This window comes from Ascaphus truei, chromosome 12 (genome assembly GCF_040206685.1).
Source record: "Ascaphus truei isolate aAscTru1 chromosome 12, aAscTru1.hap1, whole genome shotgun sequence".
Taxonomy (NCBI): domain Eukaryota; kingdom Metazoa; phylum Chordata; class Amphibia; order Anura; family Ascaphidae; genus Ascaphus; species Ascaphus truei.
The window spans coordinates 38383382-38410300 of NC_134494.1; the positions used below are offsets into that span (position 1 = coordinate 38383382).

Sequence of the window (26919 nt, forward strand, 5' to 3'; positions counted from 1 at the left end):
AGTTCTGTCTGCACAGGTCATGCCAAGCACACGCACTAAAAAGATAAAACGGGACATACATGCCCCAAAATAGCATTTTATTAAAAATATATAATAATCCCATATGTGGAGATGTGCTGGAAGTGTTCACATATAAAACAGCAATTTACACTGCATTACTGAAGTAAATGGGTAGGAAATGGTGGATACTATGGAACTTAAAAAGGGTACAATAATGCCCATCTTAGACAGGTTTTATTTATTTTTTTAAAGACAAACAAGAGACCAAGACATATTTCACACTTGACAGGTAAAATCAAGGCTGTTCAAATACACATTACATACAAGGCTCTCTGTTATGGGAGGTATGTTTAAGTTCTCGGGAAATGTCCATGCTTGCTAAGGATAGGACGATGACCACACAATGATGACACCCAACGGTAAACTTTAGACATCTCATTGACAGACTTGTGATTACCCAGAGCTGAAACACACCATGTCAAAACAAGTAACGAGAAGTGTTATAACGAACTGTAATACATGTATTGCTTAGAATCCATGTTTCACAAAGTTCAATGGAACGTATACCCTCCGAGTACACACGAGTATACTTCCATATACCAAGTTGTCAGTGTAATAACAAATGGGAGAGAAATGCCAATCACAATGGGAAGGAAATGGCCAGTTCACGGGCCAGTCAGAAGAATGTGAGAAATGGGACAAGGGAAGCTGGACAGCAGAAAGTTCCTCAAGAGGGAAGCAGCTAAATAGGTCTTACAAACCATGATTTAATGCAAAGTAGTGAGGATCTTGAGCAACAGTATAGATAGATGTGCAGAAGATTCAAGACACTCAGAAGATGAAACTACAACCAGCTTCTAGATATATATTGGGGCTGTTCCTTTTGAACAGACCATGGAAGGGCCTATCAAAATCAGGCAATAAACAAGTTGCACATTTTGCAACAGCAACGAGGTGCGAGATCGCAGCTATGTGGAAACAACCCGAGATCCCAACTATCCCTAAGATTCGGAATCGATTATGGTACATATGCCAGATGGAAAAATTGACGAGTCTGGTCAATGACACTGGTAACAAATATCTAAAAGTCTGGACGCCTTGGCTGGAACAGACAGACATCCCGGGGGTTGAGGTAGCCACGATTTGGCAATGATAATCCCAAGTGCATTCTCGTTCAAAGAGAGCGAACCGGACTACGAGACCTAGAAGAGGGTACACCTTATGAACATGGTGGGCGGCCCAAGAGGTTTGCAAATAAATTGTGCACAGCAAATTAGTCAGCCACTTATAGGAAAAAGGCAGAGTAGAGTGCCCGCAGCCCTCCCCTCCATTCCTCCCTCCCCCCCTGAATTTTAATTTCTTGTTCCCCTAAGTTTAAATTGCCTAAATATCCCGGCTGGTATCAGGGACATTATGTTTATATGTGAGCACTAGATACACCAGTGGGAGAGTCTAACAGTATCGTAAATGACTAATATTGTGAATGTTCATGGTATATGTATTGCGATGCTATTTATACTGAAAATTTCCAATAAACTTGAAGTTATAAAATATATATATATATATATATATATATATATATATATTGGGGAGCAAAAATTAACAAAACGCACAAGTGGTTAATGGAAAGGAAGGCAGTGAGGACAAATACAGGTGGTATTGAAACGGATTGTAAATGCCTTTCAGATTGTGTGTGTCTGTTATTGACCACAAATGCTTGTTGCTGAAAGCTCCTTTTGGTTAAACAGGCGAGGTATGTCCCATTGCTGGAGGGGAGCCAAGTGTTAGGTACTTAAAGGCACAATCCAAGACGGTTTTTGTTTTTCATGTTTTAATCCAGGTTTAAGCGGAAGGGGGCTCCGGAGCTGAACCCATTCATTTCAGCTCTAGTGACCCCCTGCTTCCAGAGATTCTTACCTCCGAAGGGGGTGTCGTATCTCTGAAGTTTAAAGCTCCCGTGTCACATGGGCCAATAGGAAGCCGTTACGGCTTCCTATTGGCATAGGGAACCTTTGAAAAGCAGACATAATATGAACCCTGAAGTGGCTAACGGCACCCACTACAGAGGTAAGTACCTCAGGAAGAAGGGGGTCCCCGGAGATGAAATGAATGGGAGTTCAGCTCCATAGACCCCGATTCAATCCGGTCTTTAAAAAAAACAAAAAAAAACGCATGGATTGCCTATTTCTGTTCAACACGTATAGGGAAGATTCCAGAGACCATTAGCACCAAATGAATAGCTATTATTGAGTAACACCACTTAATAGAAGAGTCGTGACAAAGGGCCACAGCCCGTAACGTCGAGTCTCTTCGGGCGAATGTATGTCTATGTAATCAATTGCAATTGTCACTTTTTGTGTATGCATGCTGAAATACAAATACGTATTTGTTGGGGACTGGTGTCCCCCCTTTCTTTATATTAAGATCAAGTGTCGCCCCCCCCACCCGCACTTTTCAATGTATTATGGAGTTTTGTCATATTTATTTCAGCTTTCCAAACTATGCAATCAATACAGGTGAAGAGTAGATTATTATTTTCAGCATCAAAATAAATAACCAAAGTAAACAAGATATGCAATACTACTTTAGAATTCATATGGGCATATAGTACTATTCAGTACTTGTGGTCTACCATTTTGAATTAAAAACTGGTGAACTTAATAGTAAGGAGTATTAAACTATTCACCAGTAGGCTTTAAATCGCTATTAACAGGCAGTTGGTCAAAAAATGGTACAAAAAAACTTCGTTACTGTGAATATGTGTCTCCCCAAAACATTTATCTTTGATTTTACTGGCAGATTTAAAGTCAAATCAAATATGGCTACCAGGAGTCATCCAATAGGAAGCTGCAATATCTTGCTCAGATGACATTGCAGCCTCCTACTGGCCCATGGCAGTGAGGCTTGGATGGCAGCCATATTGATTTCCCTAAAGGGACCAGAACTGTCAACTCTCCGGACATAACGATCGCACGGTTTAGCGCCATCAGCAGCTCTTCACCCCATCCCTCAATTTTTTAATCACACACTGCTAATAGAACTTAGAGGGCCAATACAATGAAAATGTATCACCATGTGCACCCCAAAACTGGAACAATCTACCGGAGACTCTCACAACCACCACCAGTCCAAGTTCTTCCAAAACTAAAGCGGTCTCACATTTTAATCTTGTATGTAACTGTTACATACGCCTATAACATATATTATCTCTAACTGTGCATGCAAAGTCTTGCATATAATGTATACCCTGTTCACTTATGTAACCATGTATTTGTCATCATACCTGTGGGCCCAGGACATACTTGAAAACGAGAGGTAACTCAATGCCTTACTTCCTGGTAAAACATTTTATAAATAAATAAATGTAACATCTTTCCTTGACGTTTTAGCAATTGTCTAATTTCAGATAAACGTAATGTCTTTTTAAATTTAGGCCTAGAAGCCAAAACAACATGGCGAAGGTAAGAGCCGGGTCTGAGCAATAGGAGCTGAGGGATAACCATAAATATGTTGAATACTTTTACAGCATATGGTTCTGTAAATATGTCTGGATTGTGGACATGGTGCGCATTACATCATTACGGTAACGCATTCTTCAGGTCCACAGGTGAAGCCTTACCTTGCTGTTTTCATGGCTCTCACAATTGGGTGGTAAACAGGTTGATGACAATTTACAAGGCAGCCATAATTCAGAACAACAAAAAGCACTACCACTTAATTACTAGAAGCGCCTGTGACACCATAAAAGCAATAAAGCGGTCAAAACACAGATCACTGCGCACAATAGCAGCTTATAATAGAACAATATAAAATTATTAAGAAGGACAACGATGATTACACTGTCCACAATAGAATCAAGGGAAGATTTTAAAAAATCCACATCATTTGTGGTAACTGTGGTTTAAATTGTGAGCTAATGGGGGAAAATAGCGGTCGTGGTGTTTATTTCTATGACGACCTTTATTAAACAAATTGGTCAGTGCGATAAAAAAAAAAAAACCCCTTACTGTGCTAAGGCCTCGGGCATGGTCAGCGCGCCGTGCTGAGGCGCGCTTGTACTTACCTGTGAGCCCCTACAGCCGCAATGAGAGCGGCTTTAGTAGGGGCTCGCCTACGCTTCCGCAACCGTAGTTAGGTAAATTTTAAAATCAAGCGCTTGCCGGAGCGCAGGGCCGGTCACGTGAGCGGTTCGCCCAATGAGGGCGAACCAGCTCAGTGACGTCACTGGCCCGCCCCCGGACGGCGCGCTGTCTAAGGCCAGGGAAAGCACCCGCTTTCCCTGAGCCTCAGCGCTCCTCCGCACGCCAGCAGGAACCCTGACCGAGGCCTAAGAACATTACAACTACCAATGCTTGTATGTAAATTCCAAATCTCGGTAATGTACAAGGAATGATACGACAGATTTACTTTAAATCATGTAGAGCACAATTTACTTGTGAGTAGTTGCACACATTTAGCAAAATGCCTTGATGCACAGGGAAAAAATATTTATATATGGATGGCGTGAGTTTGGTTGTCAATGAAAACAGCATTGGTGATACCACCATGTAATTTCCTGTCCGATAACATATCACCTTTCCTCCCTGTTTACACACTTAAGTGCCATGAACACACTTCGAGGACACTCACTCCCCCCTGGTCCTATCATAACAGCCTTATAAGGGGGGGGGGAAGCATACCAGCCACTAAAAAGGGGGGGTGTGGTGTGTGTGATAAATATTAGACAATTGGATATCCAACCCATTACTTGAAACTCTGGACATTTTCATTGTGCAAGGTCTAAAAAATGAAAATTGTCTTCTGGTCTCTGGTATGTAAAGTAAAACATTTTAATAAACAGGTAGCTCAAAGTTTGTGGCTGTATTTGTCTTTGGCAAGAACAGACTTATTGTAGGTTGCAATATCTTTAACAGACCAACAGAGTTCTTTGTAGATTAATTTAAAGTGTACAGAGCTTTTGAAAGGCAATAGGTTTTTTCTTTTTGGACAGTATACTTGACAGAGCCTGAGGTTGGCAGTTCTGTATATGCTACACTTATTAAAAACTCTAATGTTGAGCCTCTAAAAATAAAAAATGGAGGTGTTCATGAAAATAATCTACACTGGTAAGGGTGGGACATAAATACAATTAACCAATTTTAATTTCTGCTGCTTAGGGGATTCTGTTCCCTAAATGCAAATAAGGAAAAGATAGTGACATACACCCTAGCGCATGAAATAATAATATTAACGAGAACCTCAATTTCCCAGAAGCAGATTGTGCCAGGATTCCCCCACACAGCAAATTTTCCATGAATATAAAAATGTATTTAATAAAAATGTTCCACAAACATTTTTATTCAATAAAATTTTAAATTATCCATGCAAAATTTGGTGTGTTCTTGGGAACCCTGGCACAATCTGCTTCTGGGAAATTGAGGTTCTCGTTAATATTATTATTTCATGCGCTAGGGTGTATGTCACTATCCTTTCCTTACTTAAAACAGGAAAGTAGAGAGCATAGATAGAGCACAGCCAGGAATATCCTGTATATTCCATCCAGGAATAAAAGAAACAGCCAGGCCACTCCAGAAGTAACAAAAAATAATTAATTTATTGCATGCTGAACATACAGCAAAAATGGACTAGGTAAACGCACCTTTAAGTACGAAACGCATAGGTGCGTTTACCTAGTCCATTTTTGCTGTATGTTCAGCATGCAATAAATTAATTCTTTTTTGTTACTTCTGGAGTGGCCTGGCTGTTTCTTTTCTCCTGGATGGAATATACAGGATATCCCTGGCTGTGCTCTATCTATGCTCTCTACTTTCCTGGACCTACAACAGATGGATTGCACGCCGCAGACGACAAGAGTGCCCCATGGGTAGTACAGGTAAAGTGCCGCAGTGCCTTATTTATTCCTGTCTACCACGGACATTGTCCATTCATAAGTATTGTACTGGTTGGGTGCCATTATGTGGTTATGGTTGTGGGTGTCAAGCTGACTCCAATGGCACACTTATTCCCACCAGTCTCTAATCAACTCTATTAGGGGCACTCCACCGTGTTTTGGATTAACCCATTGTGGATTTATACATTCGGATATTCCATTTACAGGACTGGTCACAATTTTAAAGCATCACATCTACCTTGTTCCTTACTTAAAACAGTAAACCTGTCCCATGCTGGATAAAACTGAGGAGTTGATAATGTCTACTGCAGTTCACAAATAGGTTTTTGGTGGTGATGCTCTTGTAGATTTGTTCAAAAATATGTGAAAAGCATAGTTCGATGTAAGCCTGTTTAAGAAGCTCTGTTTTCAGGATGTTTTTCCTCTAAGTTAACTTTTTTTGTCGGGCTGTCTAGCTTTCTTTGTATTCTCTTTAACGAAAGGTGTTCTTCTATGCTCCAGAGAAGCACAAGTTCTTCAATTGACAGAAAAAAATAATAATAATAACAATAATATACAGTGTTCGACAAACCTATACATTTGCACGCCCCGGGCGAGTGGATTTAACATCGTGGCGAGCTCCTATTGGCCCAAGCAGCACACGTGTGGTACTAGGTGGCGAGTAGATTTTTTGGTGATTTGTCAACCACTGAAACACCATTAGGTTTTCCATGCAGTGTAATCCACAATGGAGATGCGGTGTACAGCATGCAGAGAAAGAGTACAGCACATCCAAAAAGGATTTTAAATGATTTATTTGGTGGGTGACATCAAACTTGATGGGTTAAGGAGAGAAACCGACATGTTTTCGGCGTAGCTTGCCCTTTGTCAAAGAATAAACAACTCTTTGACAAAGGGCAAGCTACGCCCGGAACGCGTCAAGAGTTTCTCTCCTTAACCCATCTATTTTGATGTCTCCTATGTCACGCACCAGATAAATCATTTTTAATCCTTTTTGGATGTGCTGTACTCCGTTTTCCCCCTGCATCTCTCCATTGTGGATTACACTGCGATCATTCAACTATGCTGGATGCACGTCCTGGAGCCAAAAACAAACTACAAATCGGTGAGTACTAAATCCTGGAGTCATGTTTTTATGTTACTTGTTGTGATCCTACACTCTTATTGCACTCTAAGTAGTATCTCCAACAAGTGTGGTGAACGGGTTAAATTAGCTTCACAAGCTAGGTTTTCCCTATTAACCATAAATCCCACTTTGAGTTAAGTCACCTGCGTGGCATCTACTACATTTTTAGTGGTCATTTAATGGATTACTGATTTAATATGTTTTACAAACCTAACTGATTTAAACTCCAATCAACATGCTACATTTTCTGGCTCAATTTTTGGGACTTAAGATATATACCTATACTCTGTTTAGTACCCTGTCACACTGATCATAGGACTGTTTCAATCCAATATTTCTAGGTTTTCCATGCAGATGCATCTCTTAAGAATCGTAAGGCTGAGTCCATGGTCAGCGCTTATCCGCTGACGCTTGTCAGTGAGCCCCTGCAGCCGCAATTAAAGCGGCTTTAGCAGGGGATTGCGCACGCTTCAGCAGGCGTGCGGAAGCATAGCAGACACAATTTTTTTTGGTTTGAGCGCTTACGGGAGCGCAGGGCCGGTCACGTTAGCAGTTCGCCCAATGAGGGCGAACCAGCTCCGTGACGTCACTGGCCCGCCCCCCGACTAAGGCCAGGGAAAGCACCCGCTTTCCCTCCGCCTCCGCACAGCTGAAGTCTGTATGGACTCAGCCTAACGTACACATTTTTGACATCCAGACAAGTGGTCAGAGAATACATACATGTGACATCAACTGGTGCTCCCAAACGGGGAGAATTTAAAAAGTAAGTATAAGCACTAGGCAAACCTAGGAATTGTAATGTGACAATTATGCCACTATTTCACAAGTAAATCAGAGACTTAAGGAAAAGGACTCCAGTAATTACTGTGGCCAACAAAAAAACAGGTATGCAATGCTACAAGTCAGGGTAAACCTCCAGCCTTCCTTTACTGTCACAATTTAGCAATATTTCATTAATCATTGAATAGTGGATCTCTAGAAAGAGGATCTCTAGAAAAAGAGGTTTTCATCCAAAGCAATAAATTACTTTTTCTATCTTTCGGGCACATTCCTTCCTCCAATTGTGGAGCTTATTCAAACTGGTATAATTGAAAACCCCAATAAAAGTTATCAGGTTTGAATAAGTTCAAAATAGGAATAAAGTCTTCCTAAAGCAAGTATAATGCACATGCTTCTTTTTTTCTGCAATTATTCCTCGCTGTTTTAAATACTGGATACCTGATGGAGTTTCAAGCGAAAGGTATCGCTCTTGATTTTTGTCAACACTCCGTATACCCAGAACCTTCTACCCAAAATATAAAATAATGGAGGTGGCATTCTTAAACGGCAAATAAAATGTATACTCTCTTCCCTTAAGTGATCTGTTAAATTGTGAGCGGCAGATAGCCACTTTTTGCATCCCCTCTCCAGAGGCCTTCAGTCTCAGTCAACACTTGAAAGTAACCAACTGACATAACATCCATCCAATCCTATTGTGGCCTCACCAACACAAGCATACCCAATTTAAATCCTGTGGCCACCTCTTGTAAAATATACCACCCCCCGGCATTGTGCAGCAACTTCCGCTGCTTCAGCACCACCACTCACTGAGAAGTAGCAGGGAGAAACACGGACTATAATTTTTGTTTATTAGGTGTACAAAATGGCAACATCAGTTCGAAACAATTAATCACGTCATGGACCAAAGTATGAATTATAAGAGTTATGTCAGCATCCCATGGGACAGCTAGACAATCTATGCAGGTCAGCTACACTGGTTTCTCATTTGAATTACGTGATTTTAAGATCCTGCACAGATATATTTCAACTCCAGATCTAGGCTATTGGTTATCAAAGTGACGTATTTTTTTTACCTAGCAAACAATGTGCTCAGGGTCCCTCCTATATGGTCCCAACAGCCCAGATAAACTAGCCATTATCTGCCAAGTGAAATCCACTTACCATGCTGGATTAAAATGTCCCAACTCCCAGACTATATAAAACAGACATACAAAATTCTTATTCTCAAATTGTTCAACTCTTTCTCCCCTCACTAAGAATTAAAAATGAAATGTACACAATTGGTCGTTTCTGTATCCACACTTCAATAACTCGCACAAAAAAAAAAAAGGAATGGCCTGAGGCACATCTGCATACCACACCAGAGAATTATTCTACCTGTGTCTTTATTTCCAAAAACATCATCCTGGTCAAGAAATATTAATTGTAACAGTTCATTCATATATTGGCTTGGCAGTGTAAAAAGTTAACCTGCAAAGAATGAAGTAAAGGCCAAGGCTGAGAAAAAGGCACAATAAAAAAAAAAATGTTTTTTTTTATATACAAACATGATGACCCCACTATATTTAAAATTAGCAATTGACTATCTTTACAAATAGTGTAAAGGTTCAACTTCATCTTCTATGTAACATTTGTATTCATGATTAACAGTTTAATGTTTCTTAAAAAGGTATTGTACCTCAACATTTCATGTATACATTTTAATGATTTTTTTTCACTAAATATGGGCATATCTGGGTTTTAACGGCACTATAGCTCATACGTAGCACATATAGCGCTTCTTAAACGGCAACTCTTTAGGCACCGCATATGTCACACCCACCCAACGCGGTGTGGAAGAAATACATAAGACCATATAATATTGGTAGTGTAGGACCTACTAAAGTGTTTACTGCGACTTTGTTGTAGGCTTAAAATATTTTGGCCAAAGTATTGAACTATATGACCCATATTTACAAAGAAATATAGATAAATTATATAGTACATTACAATGTATTTTGTCATATTGGATATAGCATTGGGGCACATCTTTTGTTGCATACATTAGGTATGGGGCGGGCAAACTTTTGGTACTCCGCCAGTGTTCGCACCCCCCCCCATACCTTCCTAGTCAAATGATGCTGCGGGTCATGTGACATCGCACTGCATCGCCATAGCAACGCATCATCTTGAGTTAAGGTAAGAGATACTCACAGAGGCCTTGCGCGGGCCCCGGCCTTTAATTTAGATGCCTTGGGGAAGACAGTGGGCCTCTGTAATCGTCGTCGCCCCTCCCCCCAAAAAAATCTTGCCGGGTGCGCCCACAAGTTTGCGCACCCCTGCATTAGGTCACAAAGCCAGTAGCTCTCCAAATGACATATGCAATGTAGTGGGTTTGGAGCTTGCTAAGATTGTGTATGTCTATTTGAAGGATATATACGCCTTGATACTTAGATCAGTATAGATGGCATACATATTTGCTTTGATGTGCTGTACCAGGAGAAAATGTACATTCAAAGGGTTATAAAAAGACAGGCATAAACTCCCACTGAAGCAATAAGAGGAAGCCTGGGTTATTTTTTATTTATGATTTCTAAATAGAAAGGGAAGAGGGGGGGGGGAGGAAAGAGAGAGAAAGACTTCTACATAATGCTTTTATTTATAGGCAGGACAGCAGCTTGGAAATATCTGAAAGTGTTATTAAGTATCACTCAGTGAAACCTTTAATAAAAACAGACAGTTATTACAGATCTAAGCACAGTGGACTTTCATTTTATTAACATGTCACTAAAAGCCTGAAATGAACATTTATAAGTTTCATGCTTACGGGATCATTGAATTTGCAGATTTAAAAAAACTTTTTAAGGCATTAAAAAGTATTTTCCCCCACAGACCATGCTCCTCGAACATTAGTAATACCTGCTTTCCTAACATCCGATGCACCAAAAGCTTAAACAAATACATAGATCTTCAAAAAGGAATTGGAAGATAAAAACTGTGTCCTAATAAAGACTGTGCATGCCTAGAATTCACACGGCAAACATACTGTGTTTGGCTATAGAGGATTCTGGCAGCTTCGCCAGATTCATATTTTGTTGTAGGGAACATGTCAAAGTGACCGGCACCACACACAAAAAAGTAGTTCTCAGATCCGGGGCACATGATTCCTGATTAATTTGCCAACCCAAACATTAAATAAACAAGTCTTTCGAGGGATTACTTTCAAGTTTCTAATAGTTTTGTTTAGAAAAGCCTTTATAGGCAAAGAGAAGATAATCTCCTTTGCAACTATACATCAGGTGCTTTCTCAGCTAACCACCATGGTGCATTTTATGGGATGCAAGACTAACAAACCAGTGTCTGATGACACCAGTAAGCTGTGGAGTGTGTTTGGTATTAAAAAGTGTTATATCAATATAGCAGGAGTGGCCAGCTTCAGTCCTCAAGGGCCACCAACTGAGCTACCCGTGCTGAAGCAGGGATATCCTTAAAACTTGACCTGTTGCTGGTTATTGAGGACTGGGGTTGGCCACTCCTGCTATAAAGTATGGGGAAACATGCAGACATTCAGTGGAAATTGGAGCTATCATGGAAATGCCTTGATTTCAAAGGTGAAGTGCTGCTTTGCGCCGGCAGTAAATATCGGAAACGTGTTCAAATATTACTAATATTCAGCATTATTTGCTAGACAGTTACTGCATTTAGAAATGGCTATATCCAGTCTCGCAACATAAATGTGGGTTCTCATAGTATTGCAGGACGTGTTTGAGTGAACAGCAGTCTTCATGGAAGAGCAAGTTCTTCTGCAAACATGTTGATCAACAAGACATTTACAACTTAAGAGCAGAGAATTCTTTTCTGAGGGTCTCCAGTCATGTCTGTTAAGGCTCTTCAAAAAAGGACCAGGAAAGGCAGAATGAATATATGTAGGGTATCAGCCTATTTTATACAAATTGCCAAAAAGCAAAAACGACTTTACAAGTTCCCATACCAGGAAATATTAGAGCGTTTCATGCACATTTAATTGCAAACATTTTAAATTAGGAGCACCCTCGGAAAACCCACAAGACATTTATAAAAAAAAATGTTTTAAAGAAATTCAATGAAAAGACAAATCATAAAAGTAAAAATAATATAATGCAAGGGATATAATAGTTAGATATTTACATCATGTTTCTAATCCTAAAAGTATTGTGAATTGAGCGTGGCAACTTTGTAAATGTAATGTATCATTTATATTTTGATCTCACTACACTGTAGAGTGAAACCAATGACATGTAATGTTAAGGATTAAACTAGGAGTGTTGGATACTCAAGCACATTGTAGTGACTATTAATAATGTCATATGTAACATGCAGGAGAAAGACTTAATTGGTGAAAACACTAAAGACCAACTTGAGCTCGAGTTGGGCAATATACCAGTATTATAGTAATACCGCGGGAATAAAAAAAAAAGGAACGGTAACCTGATATTTATTACCGCTGTATTTCTATCTGACGACTGCTGCGGGCGCATGGGTGTCTGTTTGAAGTTGCTGTGTATGAAAGCCCCCAGCAGCAGGGATGGATGATCGCTAGTGCTGGACCAAGAAGGGGGCAAGTGGTGTGTCTGGAAGTTCAGGGATGGGAGATTGACACATTTATTGCAAAGATTCATAAACCAGGGACGCTTTGAAACAAAAATATATTTTTTAAATTGCCAAGCGTTAAATGTCAGTATGCAGGTCACATGACCTTTATATCCTGTCAACTTCTCAAAATTCTCATGGAAGGCGGCAAAATGTCGCAAAGGTGTGAAATTTGAATTTCAGTGATATTAAGGAAAGAATCTCAAACAATTTGCAAAACCACGTCAAGCCATTAGCACATCTCAGCGAGACCTGTCCACAACACCTTCAATTAAGCTTCTTCCTTCGCTCTAAATCAATTAACCCCTTACTCCTTCGTTTCTTTATATTTTCCTAATCGCTCTTAACTCCATCTCCCTTCTCTTTTAACACCCTTCTATTAAATTCCCTCAACACCATATATGCTGGTCTTCTTAACCTTATCCTTCATCTTACTACTGCTCCTCTTATAATCATCTTTCAATCCTTTCGCTAACGGAACTATTTTTGATGTCTTTATATTTTGGTTTCGATGGGATATTTACCACCCAACCCCAACTTGAGCTCAGAATGAACAGCAAACCGTATAAAAATAAAGCTAAGAAAAACAAAACCACAGTTCCCCGAACCCAAAAGAATACACATTTCTTAAAAAGGACAGCAGAAATGTTCTTGTGTGAAAGTCAAGCGGGTTTAGAAATAAACTGCACATTATAAATAATTTATTACAAAAACAGAACAAAGATTCATAAAGGAAACAGCGTGTTAGTTACTGAGCCATCACAACTCATTTGGCCAAATGCTCTTACATCTATTTCCAAAATATACTATTGAGAGATGGCTGCTTTAATTGTGAACAAGTATAACAAAGAATAAATGCAGTCCAAGTTTTAAAAAGTTTTGCCGTTCTACACACTAAAGACAGCAGGCATACCCCGCATTAACGTACGCAATGGGACTGGAGCATGTATGTAAAGCGAAAATGTACTTCAAGTGAAGCACTACTTTTTTCCACTTATCGATGCATGTACTGTACGGCAATCGTCCTATTCGTGCATAACTGATGCAAATAACACATTTGTAACAGGATCTACATTCTCCCCGCTTGCGCACAGCTTCGGTACAGGTAGGGAGCCGGTATTGCTGTTCAGGACATGCTGACAGGCGCATTCGTGAGCTGCTGTTTGCCTATTGGGCGATATGTCCTTACTCGCGAGTGTACTTAAAGTAAGTGTCCTTAAACCGGGGTATGTCTGTATTAAGGTTTGTTGCCTTTATGATATTCCCATGACCTGTTATTTGTATTTGTTATTTATAAGATTGTCACGTGTATTACTCCTGTGAAACACTATGTACATTAATGGCACTATATAAATAAAGACATACATACATGCATATACCAGTAACAGCCTTGTGTGGCTAGTACTAATCCTATTTGCAAACAATACAGACCAAACTATAAATCAAGTGTTTCAGTATCACATACTCAGTGCTAAATTTGCAGTCTGTAAAAAAAACTACTGGGTAGACCTATTTAATACCTTGTAATAGGTCTCGAGGGAACCAAATTTAGTGTCTTGTTACTCAATGCCATCTTACCATGCCCAAAATAAAGTTTTTGGCAGCACTTGAAGAAACTATTAGAGAGGATTACTATACATTTGATATGTTTGTGCCGCAGATGTTTACTCTCCTAAACTGAAACCGTGCAGATAAGCAACACTGCTATTTTAGCATCTAAAAATATAGAAAGTAATAACTTGTGAGAATTGTTTTTTCAGATTAAGTCACTAATTAAGTGGGGCAACCTTAATTTCAGAATGCACTTTGACATCAATTTGCAGGTTTTCAAATAAAGCAAAAAGTGTATATAAATGAACTTAAACACGAAAACACACATTTTAAATGCTCTTAAGTGGAATGGAAAATTCCAATAATAAAAAAAAAGTACAATTACATGAATGCACAATAAAATAAATCACAATTCAGAAAATAAATCTTAAGTGAACAACCTTTTAACTTCTTGTTATTCTCCCACACGGGATATAAAATAGAAAAGGAAGTTGAATTCACAAGGGAATAACAAAGGAATTCGCAAGACTAAAAACAATGTTTTCTGTTTGTGCCCAGTATGCTACTCTCAAAATGTATTTTAAATGTGTATTTAATTGAGGCTACAGTCTAATCAGCAGAAGATAGTGTGCAACTACATTTCCAATATTAAATGCTCCTGTGGATTTTATCCCATGTAGTTAAATAGTGGCTTTGTATCTTAATGCAACAATGTGTTACAAAGTTTGTTGCTTTTTGCAATTCCATTCTAAACCGATATGGTATTTATTCAATTTCACTACACCTCTGAGTAATCCTAGTTTTACATGTTTTAAGAATGTGTGCTACAAATAAATAAAGAAGACGTTATGCATATTAATGACTAATAATTCAATGCAGTTTTCAGTTTCTGAATTAAACAGGGCTATACATTGTAAAATTAATTTGAAGCCATGTACAGTATGTTAAAAAAACCACCCACCAGATACATCTTACAAAGTATACCATTCTTATTAAAAAAAAAAAATAATCTAACAGGATATTTTCTTAGGATACCATTCAAATTAGGTTGCACATTGTAAATATGAAGGAAATGAAATATGAGATCTAAATAAATGACACAGGAGGCAATAAATTGACACATGACGAATAAATAAAAGGCTAAAGCACTCCATACCATTAAAACGTTTTAATGTTGCAATACCATTATGCAACAATCATCAGTGTGGTAAAACCTTAATGTCCGAGCTCCAGATTAATTTAACCCTAAATTACAAATATAGGGATAACATTTAAAGTTAAGTGTCCTACATGTGTTGTTCCTAACAAACCGATTTCCTAACTATAGCTTTCTGCAAAATAAATACCCATAAAGAAAAAAAAAGTTAAAATATTAACCTCGGCTTCAATGAACAGTTTCCAGAACCGGCCAGAACTTGGGAACTGGGTAACAAGTCGTTCATATGTCTTCCGCGCTTTGTCTATAGGCTGATTCTATAAAATTGAATAGACAGCATTTACAATATTATGGTTTTAAACATACATTGTTAAGTTCTCCAGAATCAAAACACTGATGGGCCCCATAGATAATGTAATCCTATGTCACTAAACCTGTGCTTCTCGAATGAGAATGCTCCACGCGTCAAGGTCATACGGATTGTCTTCCAATTTCTTCTCCGCTTTCTTCACCTTTTCCGGAACATATTCAGGAGCCTTCAAAACAAAAAAAGGAAGGAAACATGACTATAAAGCAGTTAAACCAGCATAATGGATTCAGTGATAATGGAGCAGATTATAAAGTTCCCTCCTGCCACAAAAAAATAAATGAATTAACCTGCATGTTGGGAAATAAAAATTAGGAACTACAGCACACAGTATATTAAGAGACGACCAGTCAACATAGAAGACATCAATATAAACTAAACTGGCAAAAACAACTCTGCTTTAATATCGGTTTTCAGTTTAACTGTAAAGTTACTGGCATGTGTTCCTTAACGAAAAAAGGAGAGAAAAAAAACACCTCATATTCCAACAAATTACATGCATAGCAAATTGAGCATTGTAAAAAAACAAGTACCGTAAATTAAATCAGGCGGTGCACCTGCTCCGGAGAAGAAATATTGCAGACCGGGGCTCTTTACTGGTAAATAGCTTTATTGGCACATAGCAGCCGAAAAAAACAACTCTTACGCGTTTCGAGCGTCACTCCGCGCTTTATCAGAGGCGGAGTGACGCGTGAAACGCGCAAGAGTTGTTTTTTTCGGCTGCCATGTGCCAATAAAGCTATTTACCAGTAAAGAGCCCCGGTCTGCAACATTTCTTCTCTGGAGCAGATGCACCGCCTGAGTTCTTCTATCTTCTATCCACGTTTACACTGGTTGGAGCACGCTGATGTGCAGGAGCCCTTCCTCTCAAACAGTGAGTTTAATTTATTCATAAGTTTACCCCATGCAAGATATTCCTCGGTTCAGAGGCTATTGGGGAGACTAACACTTATTTACTGTGAGACAACAAGTCTCACTGTGAGACAACAAATTCCACATATGGGACGTCCCTGAGAAGCATTATAAAGAAAGAATTATACTATTTTACTGCTGGATTCGGCTGAAGTGGTGCCGCTAGGGAGTTTCATACTCCTATTTCTTCTTTACCGTAAATTAAACTAAAGTTCAATTTATGTGCATCAAAAGGCTTTTCTTCAATTGCCATTTTGAAAATAAAAGCATGCACGTACAAAATAGTAATATTGGCTCTAATCAAAGACCTGCACTACAGCAGCCTAAAGACTAAAAGCTCACTCACCATGCTGGGAATAAACTGGAGATAAAACTCACAGACAATAATATATGTAGTTATGAGCGGTTACAATATTATTAAAGCTGCTACGAAGTAAAAGTGAGTTACTAGGAGTGTGGGAGCAAAGGGGGGAGGGGTGGCCAAAGAACTCCTACGCATTTATAACAAAGCACAAATAATTAACATTCCTAAACAATAAGTCTAATAGTTCATACATAAGCATTTGTTACCCAGAGTGAAAATTTGTCTTTATAGAAACTTTGGGAGGGTGGGGGGGAGGGGAAGGGGGGGAAACCCACGACAATCACCATGTACAATCAAAACAAAAGACAGTAACCACTCCATGCGTAAAATGCAAGATAAAATATAGCCAAAAAATACCAACAAACCACATAAGTGATAAAACAAATAAAAAACATACAAAATGACTGCTAAACATCACTTTTGCTATACAGGTTGTGGTATGCAATTGGTTTCCTTTGGCTGTGAAGCTTTACATGTGGGACCAATTGCATGCAATCAACATCAGCGCCACACATTGACTGGCATTTTCAAGTTTAAAGCATGATAAGGTGGAACATGAATCCTTTTTACAGACACATGAAACCCCAAAAATTTACTTTGGTGCCTGTTGGAAATGTTGGCCCAAAGTCATATTTCATTAGCGCGAGAAGCAAGGTAACAAGGTTTACCAAGTACTGTATCAAGTTTAATTCAGGTAAACCATGCAATATTACCCTGCCAATCAACACTGAATACGGACGGTCCGAAGAGGAATCCGTAGCAATGCCTCACTGACCTGGTCAGAGTACAACCGAGATCTTATTTCAGAACCGTCAAAATTAACTGGGAGACTTACAAACAAACATAACAATGGCTTAAAAAAACTATTGCAAGTAAATTAATTATATGTACAGTACTTGTGCATAAAGGGGTATCATGGCAGTGGCAGGTTAAATGGATTTTAAATTTAGCTACAGTTAATAGACCAAGCGTAGCGAAATTACAAATAAAAATATAAAGGACAAGTTAAAGAATTATATTTATTTTTAGGTTCATTGTAACCACTTGACCTATTCTTGTATCTAATACCTAATAATTTACTTGAATATACTATAATTTATAAATTCAAATTGGTTGGGTAAACTAATTACGAGTCCCCAATTACAAAATAGTGAAAGGTAGTTTAAAACATATGGGACTGTCCTTCGTGCAAAAAAATGTTCAAGACTAAATAGTTTTGAACTTAACGTAGTACATTAGTTTTACTTTACAGATTTAGAGGTCATTTTGAGCAGCAAACGTAGAAACCGAAGACGTGGAAACCTCGTTTCATCTCAATCTTCAGTGCACACAGCAACAGAAATATTTAGAAATTCTCAAATTCGCATGTGGGTGCATTCAGTTTACATACAGTATGAATTAAGAGCTTTCTTATCCCGAGGAAAGAATGGAACGAAGTGTACTCTTCTGTAAAGAGGGGTTAGTTATTAACCGGTAGGAATGGGAATTAAAAGCAAGCCAGGCAAAGATAATACAACTATTAAACCACACTTTTAATATGCAATGTTATATGCACTGCACAGCTTCACATAAACAATGCAACATTAACAAACAGTCTTTACATTAAATACAGGAACATGTTGGTTTTCAGTATCAGAAAAAATATTTAAAAAAACAAACTTTTTTTACACGATACTGTCAAAATCCAGCAAATGACAGGAATATATATATATATATATATATATATACACAGTATATATACACAGTATATATATACACCACACCACACACACCACACCACACCACACACACTATCCAGCACCTCTAGATCGCTCCGAATATTTCTGCTAGATGTATGATAGTATTATTACTCTAGTGGCAAGTACCTGTATACTATTTTATTCTTTATACCATTGTAATTCTTTGACCATTTATACTAGCATTATGGTATGATATGGTATAACTTAGCCAGATAAAGTTTTAACTGTATATATTTTAATATCCATTGGTGCCTTGGAAGCCCAAGTACTGTACTACGCACTCGTTTCAACACCTGGAGCTAAGTCCTAAATTGAACATATTACAAAAATTTAAATATTGACATGGGAAGAACCGACGTTCTACATAAATACCCTAATAGTGAAACTGAAGCAAAACCGTGGGACATTTTGCATGAACTACTTTGGACAGACTGAAGTCACCAATATAATTTTTCCTGACAGCAGAACCTTTTCACGGGTAAACAGTGCATACTCAGAAAACATTTAGCATATGAAGTCTATCATTTTAAATAGTAATCACCAAAAACACAGCCATCTTGCAGCCTTGCTGGTGGTTTGTGTATACTGTATCGAGCACTAGTTCTGTAGTGATCACCTTTATATTGAACAAATTATGTTAAACATTTTTTTCACAGAGTCCAAGCTCAGCCATCCCCTTAAACCATGGAACAGATTTATGCAGTGACAGGGCAAGGATTAAACACGTCCCAATATTGCTACATTGTTAGTATGGTGAGCTCACGCATACTGTCCCCCCACGCCAATCCTCTGCTCCCTCTATCCCCCACCTCAAAAACAAAACCATAGACACCATCAGTTATATTGATAACTATTTATATAGCACCTCTCCTAACATACGTTTAAAGCTATAAAATAAACCAATCTAGATAAAATGTAGCACAAAGAAAATAAAAAATCCGTGCCCTAATATGTCTGAATTACAAACAGTAAAAACTCACGCAGCAGGGGGAGGAGCAGCTATTGTGTTGGTCATCATTAAACAAATGTAAATTCAATTGCTGCATTAGGCCGCACTTATATAGTCCGGCTACGGCGTGGCGTCCTCCGTCGCAATAGCGATTTCAGCTTATAGTGTAGGAGGTGAGACAGTGACCGGGGGTGTGGCCATGAGCGGTTCGCCCAAATTGGCTGAACCTCTCACATCAAGCGGCGGTCGCTAGAAAAAAAAAATCAATTTCCATTGACCAGCAACTTTGGCCAGCATCTCTAGACGTATGCGATGGATTAAATCAACTTGCTTTGACGCGACGTCGCCGGGACTATAAGCGCGGCCTTAGTCACTAAAATTGCAGTGTGCGCGCTATGTGACGCCACCCTTGGGTGCTGCCACACAAACCAGAATACACCCTGGTGGTGCCCAAATAAATGCCTCTGAACACTGAAGCAAATTTTAAATGAAATGTGATAACTAAAGATATTCTAACACCAAAAACAGCAGGTGTGTATCCATACAAGGTCTTCTGTAGGATTAAGTCATTAAGGGGAGGCTTAAGCACCTTTGACAGCAGATAAATTCAACTCAAACCTCGCCCTCGGGAGTCAGTGTGGCAACCCAATATCTCTCCACTTACCTCATACATTAAGAGATTGAATTCTTGAAATGCCTGAATATAATATAAATATATATACACACACACACAGATTTAGAGGCATCTGTACCGTGTTAGCCGAGCTTAATAATCAAAAATGAATAGACGATACCGTTCTGTGGCTAACGAAATGCTTTTATTTGTGCGAGCTTTCGAGATACACTGATCTCTTCTTCCAGCCTTGTAACACCGCCGGAAGAGATCGGTGTATCTCGAAAGCTCACACAAATAAAAGCATTACATTAGCCACAGAACGGTATCGTCTATTCATTTTTGAATATATATATATATATATATATGTTTTTTGTGTGTGTGTCATATATATATATATATATATATATATACATATACAGTATATATATATATATATACAGTATATATATATATATATATATACAGTATATATATATATACAGTATATATATATAGACACACACGAAAAACATGTCCTCGGGACAGTATGTGCAAATAATATCAAAACAGATAATAGGAAAGGAAGGTTCAAAACGAGTACTAATTTTATTTTTCTAAAAACTACTGCTTCACTATCCACACAAATACTTAGCCCCAATGCTTCAGCTTCCAGAGATCTTCCCCCAGGGCACCGCAACATTAGGCGGAGTATGTGTGTGTATAATGAAGAAATCAATTTTAGAAAAATTAATGTAGTTCAGTGTTTGTTTTTAACCTTCGTCTTTGAGAAGGGTTATATGTATTATGCGTCCCTCCCCTCAGCGAGGCCTGCATGTGTGTGTGTGTGTGTGTGTCCCTCTCCTCAGCGAGGCCTGTGTGTGTGTGTGTGTGTGTCCCCCTCCTCAGCGAGGCCTGTGTGTGTGTGTGTCCCTCTCCTCAGCGAGGCCTGTGTGTGTCCCCCTCTCCTCAGCGAGGCCTGTGTGTGTGTCCCCCTCTCCTCAGCGAGGCCTGTGTGTCCCCCTCTCCTCAGCGAGGCCTGTGTGTCCCCCTCCTCAGCGAGGCCTGTGTGTGTGTCCCTCTCCTCAGCGAGGCCTGTGTGTGTGTCCCTCTCCTCAGCGAGGCCTGTGTGTGTGTCCCTCTCCTCAGCGAGGCCTGTGTGTGTGTCCCTCTCCTCAGCGAGGCCTGTGTGTGTGTCCCTCTCCTCAGCGAGGCCTGTGTGTGTCCCTCTCCTCAGCGAGGCCTGTGTGTGTGTCCCTCTCCTCAGCGAGGCCTGTGTGTGTGTCCCTCTCCTCAGCGAGGCCTGTTTGTGTGTTTCCCTCTCCTCAGCGAGGCCTTTTTGTGTGTGTCCCTCTCCTCAGCGAGGCCTGTGTGTGTGTGTCCCTCTCCTCAGCGAGGCCTGTGCGTGTGTCCCCCTCCTCAGCGAGGCCTGTGTGTGTCCCTCTCCTCAGCGAGGCCTGTGTGTGTGTCACTCTCCTCGGCGAGGCCTGTGTGTGTGTCCCGCTCCTCGGCGAGGCCTGTGTGTGTGTGTGTGTGTGTCCCGCTCCTCGGCGAGGCCTGTGTGTGTGTGTGTGCGTCCCTCTCCTCGGCGAGGCCTGTGTGTGTGTGTGTGCGTCCCTCTCCTCGGCGAGGCCTGTGTGTGTGTCCCTCTCCTCGGCGAGGCCTGTGTGTGTGTCCCTCTCCTCGGCGAGGCCTGTGTGTGTGTCCCTCTCCTCGGCGAGGCCTGTGTGTGTGTCCCTCTCCTCGGCGAGGCCTGTGTGTGTGTCCCTCTCCTCAGCGAGGCCTGTGTGTGCGTCCCTCTCCTCGGCGAGGCCTGTGTGTGTGTCCCTCTCCTCGGCGAGGCCTGTGTGTGTGTCCCTCTCCTCAGCGAGGCCTGTGTGTGCGTCCCTCTCCTCGGCGAGGCCTGTGTGTGTGTCCCTCTCCTCGGCGAGGCCTGTGTGTGTGTCCCTCTCCTCGGCGAGGCCTGTGTGGGTGTGTCCCTCTCCTCGACGAGGCCTGTGTGTGTGTGTCCCACTCCTCGGCGAGGCCTGTGTGTGTGTGTGTGTGCATCCCTCTCCTCGGCGAGGCCTGTGTGTGCGCGTCCCTCTCCTCGGTGAGGCCTGTGTGTGTGTCCCTCTCCTCGGAGAGGCCTGTGTGTGTGTCCCGCTCCTCGGAGAGGCCTGTGTGTGTGTGTGTCCCTCTCCTCGGCGAGGCCTGTGTGTGTGTCCCTCTCCTCGGCGAGGCATGGGTGTGTGTGTGTCCCTCTCCTCGGCGAGGCCTGGGTGTCCCTCTCCTCGGCAGGCCTGTGTGTCCCTCTCCTCAGCGAGGCCTGTGTGTGTGTGTGTGTGTCCCTCTCCTCGGTGAGGCCTGTGTGTGTGTCCCTCTCCTCAGCGAGGCCTGTGTGTGTGCGTCCCTCTCCTCGGCGAGGCCTGTGTGTGTGCATCCCTCTCCTCGGCGAGGCCTGTGTGTGTGCGTCCCTCTCCTCGGCGAGGCCTGTGTGTGTGCGTCCCTCTCCTCGGCGAGGCCTGTGTGTGTGCGTCCCTCTCCTCGGCGAGGCCTGTGTGTGTGCGTCCCTCTCCTCGGCGAGGCATGTGTGTGTCCCTCTCCTCGGCGAGGCCTGCGTGTCCCTCTCCTCAGCGAGGCCTGTGTGTGTCCCTCTCCTCGGCGAGGCCTGTGTGTCCCTCTCCTCGGCGAGGCCTGTGTGTGTCCCTTCTCAGCGAGGCCTGTGTGTGTGTGTCCCTCTCCTCAGCGAGGCACGTGTGTGTGTGTGTCCCTCTCCTCAGCGAAGCCTGCGTGTGTCCCACTCTCCTCACAGCAAAGTGTGCGCGTGCCCCTCTCCTCGGCGAGGCCTGTGTGTGCCCCCCTCGCAGCGAGCCCTGTGTGTGTGTCCCTTCTCAGCGAGCCCTGTGTGTGTGTCCCTTCTCTTCAGCGAGCCCTGTGCGTGTGTCCCTTCTCAGCGAGCCCTGTGCGTGTGTCCCTTCTCAGCGAGCCCTGTGTGTGTGTCCCTTCTCAGCGAGCCCTGTGTGTGTCCCTTCTCAGCGAGCCCTGTGTGTGTCCCTTCTCAGCGAGCCCTGTGTGTGTGTGTCCCTTCTCAGCGAGCCCTGTGTGTGTGTGTCCCTTCTCAGCGAGCCCTGTGTGTGTGTCCCTTCTCAGCGAGCCCTGTGTGTGTGTCCCTTCTCAGCGAGCCCTGTGTGTGTGTCCCTTCTCAGCGAGCCCTGTGTGTGTGTCCCTTCTCAGTGAGCCCTGTGTGTGTGTCCCTTCTCAGCGAGCCCTGTGTGTGTGTACCTTCTCAGCGAGCCCTGTGTGTGTCCCTTCTCAGCGAGCCCTGTGTGTGTGTCCCTTTTCTTCAGCGAGCCCTGTGTGTGTGTGTGTATCCCTTCTCTTCAGCGAGCCCTGTGTGTGTGTGTCCCTTCTCTTCAGCGAGCCCTGTGCGTGTGTGTCCCTTCTCTTCAGCGAGCCGTGTGTGTGTCCCTTCTCTTCAGCGAGCCCTGTGCGTGTGTGTCCCTTCTCTTCAGCGAGCCCTGTGCGTGTGTCCCTTCTCTTCAGCGAGCCCTGTGCGTGTGTGTCCCTTCTCTTCAGCGAGCCCTGTGCGTGTGTGTCCCTTCTCTTCAGCGAGCCCTGTGCGTGTGTCCCTTCTCTTCAGCGAGCCCTGTGCGTGTGTCCCTTCTCTTCAGCGAGCCCTGTGCGTGTGTCCCTTCTCTTCAGCGAGCCCTGTGTGTCCCTTCTCTTCAGCGAAGCATATGTCCCTTCTCAACGAAGCGTGTGTCCCTTCTCCTCAACGAAGCGTGTGTCCCTTCTCCTCAACGAAGCGTGTGTCCCTTCTCCTCAACGAAGCATGTGTCCCTCTTCTCAGCGAGGCCTGTGTGTGTCCTCTCCTCAGCAAAGCCTGTATGTGTGTCCCCCTCTCCTCAGCAAAGCCTGTATGTGTGTCCCCCTCTCCTCAGCAAAGCCTGTATGTGTGTCCCCCTCTCCTCAGCAAAGCCTGTATGTGTGTCCCCCTCTCCTCAGCGAGGCCTGTGTGTGCCCCCCACTCCTCAGCGAAGTGTGCGCGCACCCCATCTCCTCAGCGAGGCCTGTGTGTGTGTGTATCCCTTCTCAGCGAGGCCTGTGTGCGTGTCCTTCTCAGCGACGCCTGTGTGTGTGTGTGTCCCTTCTCAGCGAGGCCTGTGTGTGTGTGTGTCCCTTCTCAGCGAGGCCTGTGTGTGTGTGTGTGTCCCTTCTCAGCGAGGCCTGTGTGTGTGTGTTCCTTCTCAGCGAGGCCTGTGTGTGTGTGTGTCCCTTGTCAGCGAGGCGTGTGTGTGTCCCTTCTCAGCGAGGCCTGTGTGTGTCCCTTCTCAGCGAGGCCTGTGTGTGTGTGTCCCTTCTCAGCGAGGCGTGTGTGTGTCCCTTCTCAGCGAGGCCTGTGTATGTCCCTTCTCAGCGAGGCGTGTGTGTGTCCCTTCTCAGCGAGGCGTGTGTGTCCCCTTTCTCAGCGAGGCGTGTGTGTCCCCTTTCTCAGCGAGGCGTGTGTGTGTCCCTTCTCAGCGAGGCGTGTGTGTCCCTTCTCAGCGAGGCGTGTGTGTGTCCCTTCTCAGCGAGGCGTGTGTGTGTCCCTTCTCAGCGAGGCGTGTGTGTGTCCCTTCTCAGCGAGGCGTGTGTGTGTCCCTTCTCAGCGAGGCGTGTGTGTGTCCCTTCTCAGCGAGGCGTGTGTGTCCCTTCTCAGCGAGGCGTGTATGTCCCCCTTCTCAGCGAGGCGTGTGTGTCCCTTCTCAGCGAGGCGTGTGTGTCCCTTCTCAGCGAGGCGTGTGTGTCCCTTCTCAGCGAGGCGTGTGTGTCCCTTCTCAGCGAGGCGTGTGTGTCCCTTCTCAGCGAGGTCTGTGTGTCCCTTCTCAGCGAGGTCTGTGTGTCCCTTCTCAGCGAGGTCTGTGTGTCCCCCTTCTCAGCAAGGCCTGTGTGTGTCCCCCTTCTCAGCAAGGCCTGTGTGTGTCCCCCTTCTCAGCAAGGCCTGTGTGTGTGTCCCTTCTCAGCGAGCCCTGTGTGTGTGTGTCCCTTCTCAGCGAGCCCTGTGTGTGTCCCTTCTCAGCGAAGCCTGTGTGTGTGTCCCTTCTCAGCGAGCCCTGTGTGTGTGTGTCCCTTCTCAGCGAGCCCTGTGTGTACGTCCCTTCTCAGCGAGGCGTGTGTGTGTCCCTTCTCAGTGAGGTCTGTGTGTGTGTCTCTTCTCAGTGAGGTCTGTGTGTGTGTGTCTCTTCTCAGTCAGGTCTGTGTGTGTGTCCCTTCTTCTCAGTCAGGTCTGTATGTGTGTCCCTTATTCTCAGTGAGGTCTGTGTGTCCCCTCTCCTCAGCGAGGCGCATGTGTGCGTGTGTGTGTTTGTTTCACTCCTCAGCGAGGTCTGTGTGTGTGTAGCCTCAGCGAGGCGCCTGTGTGTGTGTCCCTCTCCTCAGCGAGGCCTTTGTGTGTGTGTGTCCCTTCTCAGCGAGGCCTTTGTGTGTGTCCCTTCTCAGCGAGGCCTTTGTGTGTGTCCCTTCTCAGCGAGGCCTGTGTATGTGTGTCCCTTCTCAGCGAGGTCTATGTGTGTGTCCCTTCCCAGCGAGGCCTGTGTGTGTGTGTGTGTCCCTCTCCTCAGCGAGGTCTATGTCCCTTCTCAGCGAGGCCTGTGTGTGTGTGTCCCTCTCCTCAGCGAGGTCTATGTGTGTGTCCCTTCCCAGCGAGGCCTGTGTGTGTGTGTGTCCTCTCCTCAGCGAGGTCTATGTGTGTGTCCCTTCTCAGCGAGGCCTGTGTGTGTGTGTCCCTTCCCAGCGAGGCCTGTCTGTGTGTGTCCTCTCCTCAGCGAGGTCTATGTGTGTCCCTTCTCAGCGAGGCCTGTGTGTGTGTGTCCCTTCTCAGCGAGGCCTGTGTGTGTGTCCCTCTCCTCAGCGAGGTCTATGTGTGTGTCCCTTCTCAGCGAGGCCTGTGTGTGTGTCCCTTCCCAGCGAGGCCTGTCTGTGTGTGTGTGTCCTCTCCTCAGCGAGGTCTATGTGTGTCCCTTCTCAGCGAGGCCTGTGTGTGTGTGTGTCCCTTCTCAGCGAGGCCTGTGTGTGTGTCCCTCTCCTCAGCGAGGTCTATGTGTGTGTCCCTTCCCAGCGAGGCCTGTGTGTGTCCCTCTCCTCAGCGAGGTCTATATGTGTGTCCCTTCCCAGCGAGGCCTGTGTGTGTCCCTCTCCTCAGCGAGGTCTATGTCCCTTCTCAGCGAGGCCTGTGTGTGTGTGTCCCTCTCCTCAGCGAGGTCTATGTGTGTGTCCCTTCCCAGCGAGGCCTGTGTGTGTCCTCTCCTCAGCGAGGCCTCCCCGCCGTTACTCACTTGATCAGCAGGGCTCTCGGCGGCCATCATCTGTCCGCTAAATTAAACACCGGACACCGCTTGAAACCTGCGCCGGTCACCGCACCGAGCTCGCCGCCGCGTCCCCGTCGGTCACCGCACCGAGCTCCCCGCCTCTGCCGCCTCGGGACCGCGCTCCCCTCAGGACTCGATGCAACAAAATGGCGGCGGCAAAACTGGCGTCTCTTTGTGGGGGGGGAGCTGCGCGCGCCGGCCGCGCTCTGCCCGGGGGACCCAAGGCGGCCGGCGACAGCGCCACCAGGCGGCCAGTACCATAGCAACGCCTAGAGCTGGAGGACCCCAGGCTGGGGAGCATAGAGTGCGTGGCGCACAGAGAGGCCGCTTCCCGCTGTCTCGGATAGCAGATGCCAAGAGCGGTGCAGGTGGCGCCCCCGTGCGGCTATAAGTGTGCCTGCATCGGCATTGCGTGGTTTGATTTGCGGTGTGCATCACATGCCAGTGCTGCTCATGGAGTATTGGTTATTATCACACTATATATATATAGTAACGGTATTTCTGGCCCGGCCTGACCCACCCAATCTCACATTGGCCCCTGTGGTCTAACCGGTCC

The 26919-nt window shown here is 43.8% G+C and overlaps 1 protein-coding gene across 3 annotated transcripts in view; it reads right to left on the minus strand.

Annotated features, from left to right (window-relative positions):
- Positions 1–26542, minus strand: part of CSTF3 (cleavage stimulation factor subunit 3) — a 65635-nt gene extending 39093 nt beyond the window's left edge. For 2 of the 3 annotated variants that reach the window (XR_012787605.1, XM_075567364.1), the window contains exons 1-3: positions 26331–26541; positions 15546–15647; positions 15333–15428 (exon numbers count right to left, since the gene is read on the minus strand). Coding sequence is in view for 2 of the 3 variants with exons in the window: in XM_075567364.1 (XP_075423479.1) it covers positions 15333–15428; positions 15546–15647; positions 26331–26360 (228 nt within the window). In the remaining variant the exon portion in view is untranslated. Of the gene's footprint in view, positions 1–15332; positions 15429–15545; positions 15648–26330 lie in introns of all 3 variants that reach the window. The other variant, XM_075567365.1, reaches the window with a different exon arrangement.
- Positions 26543–26919: the final 377 nt, after the last annotated feature.